Source organism: Ciona intestinalis, chromosome 13 (assembly GCF_000224145.3).
Source record: "Ciona intestinalis chromosome 13, KH, whole genome shotgun sequence".
In the NCBI taxonomy this organism is placed as follows: Eukaryota; Metazoa; Chordata; class Ascidiacea; order Phlebobranchia; family Cionidae; genus Ciona; species Ciona intestinalis.
Genome location: NC_020178.2, coordinates 1,213,032 through 1,216,913, shown reverse-complemented (window position 1 = coordinate 1,216,913; position 3,882 = coordinate 1,213,032). Strand labels below are relative to the sequence as shown.

General features: G+C 35.5%; 1 protein-coding gene across 1 annotated transcript in view; it reads right to left on the bottom strand.

The window, feature by feature from the left end:
• LOC100183538 overlaps window positions 1-3,882 on the bottom strand; it is a 14,990-nt gene that overhangs the window by 2,329 nt on the left and 8,779 nt on the right. The window contains exons 10-15 of the mRNA XM_026837336.1: window positions 3,468-3,629; window positions 2,599-2,753; window positions 1,870-2,008; window positions 1,423-1,517; window positions 682-908; window positions 6-47 (exon numbers count right to left, since the gene is read on the bottom strand). Coding sequence (XP_026693137.1) covers window positions 6-47; window positions 682-908; window positions 1,423-1,517; window positions 1,870-2,008; window positions 2,599-2,753; window positions 3,468-3,629 — 820 coding nt within the window. The remainder of the gene's footprint in view (window positions 1-5; window positions 48-681; window positions 909-1,422; window positions 1,518-1,869; window positions 2,009-2,598; window positions 2,754-3,467; window positions 3,630-3,882) is intronic.

The following is a 3,882-nucleotide window of genomic DNA, read 5'->3' as shown; positions in this document are numbered from 1 at the left end:
CACACAGGNATTCTCTCCAAGTCTACAAGCTTCACTGTTCCACCTATCTGGAAATTAAAAATATTTGTTTTGTACTTTTCATTATATATCTGAAAAGTATAAATATTTGTTTTGATTTTTTCATTATTTATATAAAAACTTTAAAAGGTATAAATAACAGTAATTGCTCTCATTTGATTTGTTTTAAAAGTTATCAATGTGAATTATAAAACAAATGTAACCAATTTTTTCAGGGTAACAGGGCAACCATATATAATAGAAGACAGGTGGTATGACAATTTAGACAACCCACAAGAAACCCCAAGGTTGGAGCAATTACTGTTAAGTGTCTTGACAAAGGTCACAGACATGATTACAATGGTAGCAACGTTAAGCCTTGAATCTATAACCTCTGGGCTAGAGGCATACTTGCTCACCACTAGGCAGAAGAACTGTAGGTATTAGGTGTTGGTATTTTACTAATTCTTGGCCTCCTAATGATCTGGTATTTTGTAAACGTAACCAACAAAAACCAAGACCAACCACTGATGGTAACTGAGAAATATATTTCGCTTAAATGGCATCGTCAGTCTCTATTTAATAGAAAGTCTCCTTAGTCTCCTAGACAGGATTTGAACCCAGTACCCTTGTATACAGATTGTGCAACCATTAACCTATGTTTGTAGTTAAGCATCAACTTACTGAGTTAAGAAAGTTTGCGGCAAGTGACATATGAAGCATCTCTTCAGTGTAGATTGATTTGAGGACATTAGCTACTTTAAGATTCCTTGCATATTCAGTTTGTAAACTTAACCATGCAGTGAAATATGGGGGGATTGTGGTTAGCTCAAGGAACACAGCTTTTTGTAGAAGAAGCTTCAATGTTTTGAGGTTGGAGTCAAAATGTTGGCAAGTATTGTATAATGCATCTGAAATGAAACAGTTTGTAATGGTTTATTTATCTATCTCATGCTCACACCAGACACACATGGTGTATTCATACACCCCATGCTCACTGTTGAGTTATAACATGGGTGTCTTCTAATACACCAGATACACATGCTCACTGTCAAGTTATAACATGGGTGTCTTCTAATACACCAGATACACATGGCGTATTCATACACCTCATGCTCACTGTCAAGTTATAACATGGGTGTCTTCTTATACACCAGACACACGTGGTGTATTCATACACCTCATACTCACTGTTAAGTTATAACATAGGTGTCTTCTTTTACAGCAGACATATTCATACACCTCATGCTCACTGTCAATTTATACCATAAATTAGGTAACATACACTTCTATATAATGTGTGTTAAGGTTCTAGAGTTCTAAACCATCAGACCCAAGATATAACCCAATGTTGGCTCATTACACCAACACACAGGGTACTACTACATGGACCTCACTAGATTTTAAGGCCCACTGCCTACATACCTTCAGTTTCATTGCCATACTTCATTCCACATTGCATCCAGTTCCAGATTAATTTTTGCTTACTCAGCGATAAATCACGTGAAGCTGGCATGTATCTGTCATAATCATGCGTTGTTATGTAACAAGCAACGTTATTTGACAACAAGTAACATTATAAAAGATTGCAACTTAATAAAATGAATGAAACTTATTTATCCTTGTAGGGGGGGGCAACGAGTCATTATAACACGGGTGTTTATACACCACGTGCCAGCTTATGAATTACCACGTACGTAACTTTGTGGGTAATTGTTATTATTTTTATAAATAAATGGAACTTTTTTAAGCCTGAAGACAAATTATCTGTTTAGATTGTTTCATACATGTCATGACCTCTTACATATTACCACGTATGTAACGTTGTTGTTGTTAATGCATTGTTAACCACAATAATGATCATTACCCTACCTTGCGTTATCAAAATCCCTCTCAAACATTGAGATTTGCAACATCTTAAAATTTCTCCGCACTTCATCATATGATCGAAGGTTAATAATCTTATTCTTCCACATGATTGGGTAAAGGTTGTAATAACGATGGAATATCTCTGGAAATAAAATCATGTTGCTTGGATACTGGGTTCAAGTCTTGTCTAGGGTGCTAAGTATTGCTAAAATACAAACAGTGTCTAAAGAAGTGGTTCTTTTTGGTATGCTTTACCCTTTTAACAAAGGTGCTTATCTCAGATTTACCCCCTAATATGTAATATGTCGCTCATTTACTAAAAAGCGAAAAGCAACTAATTACATCAGTTACATTTAACCCAACAGATGTGCTATTTTTTTGGCAATGAATTGTTTAATGTCTGGTAAAGTACTACAACTGGCACAATTTTTCTGTCTCGTCAACTGATGTGGATTTCAATTGGTAGCTAAATTTACCCCCGTTTAAGAACCGCTGGTTTAAAGTAATATGTTGACGAAATCTATCACCATGGCTTAGTGGTTAGGCACATGTATTATAACCATAAGATACCGGGTTCAATGCTGGATAATGATAAGTGTGTGTGTCTTTGGGTAAGACACCTAATTGACATTGCTTCAACCCAGTGATCACTAATGGATTGCATACGTCAACAATATTAAAATACAACCATTGAAAATCTGTACATCTAATCATAATTGTGACCATACATACCTCTTACATCCATCCAGGTTGGACAAACAATCTCCTCTGTCTGGTCATAGACACGTATGAGCCCATAATGGTGGGGACTATATAGTTTTACATTCACATTCTTAGGGGTTTCTGATTTAACTATGTAACTATATTCTACCCCTGATATCTTGACTCTGAAAAAAATGAATGTCGGTCAAATACAACTTATATTCTGTATGGGTGAGGTTCTTGTTAAGAACAAGAGAGTTAGGCCACAGTTGGCCCATTACCCTTACAAAATACAACCTATATAAACACCTGTAAAATTTGGTGCAACCCATTCAAAGTTATTGTTTTGTTGACACTTTGTAAAACTAGTTGTCAAAAATACTGAAGTGTCGGCCAAATACAACTTAACTTATATAAACACCTGTGAAAAGTGCTGCAACTAATTTAAGGTTATAGTTTTGTTGACACATTGAAAACCAGTTGTCAAAAATACTGAAATGTCGGTCAAATACAACTTAACTTATATTAACACCTGTGAAAAGTGGTGCAACCCATTCAAAGTTATTGTTTTGTTGACACTTTGTAAAACTAGTTGTCAAAAATACTGAAGTGTCGGCCAAATACAACTTAACTTATATAAACACCTGTGAAAAGTGCTGAAACCAATTTAAGGTTATAGTTTTGTTGACACATTGAAAACTAGTTGTCAAAAATACTAAAGTGTCGGTCAAATACAACTTAACTTATATAAACACCTGTGAAAAGTGGTGCAACCACGTTAAAGTTGTTTTGTTGACATAAAATGCACTTACTTAAACACCTGTAAAAATATATAAATGTTGCCACCAAGATAATACATTGTGACATATTTTTTCAAACACATAACAAGTATATCTTACTTTAATATGATTCCCATAACATACAATTGGCCATCAATTCCACAACTTCTTGGTGAATTGGGATTCTTCACAGCAGTTACATTATGTATAATCCTACCAGAATAGTCAGTGTAGCGAGATAGGGGTTGCACCAAAATAACATCGGTAGGAACCGACAGCTTCCTGTTGGCACAAAGTTAAATGATTGAACTTGCATATTCTTACGTAGCGGGGCAATGCCAGTCGCAATAACACGGGTGTTCTGTTTCATACACCTCGTGCGGGCTTACGTGTTACCTTGTATGTAACTTATTTATCCTCATGTGACAGGGCAACGACAGTTGTTTTTTGTTATAACACGGTGTTTTGTTTCATACACTTCGTGCCCGCTTACAAGTTAAAAGTTATCACATATGTAACTTGTGGGTTCTATATA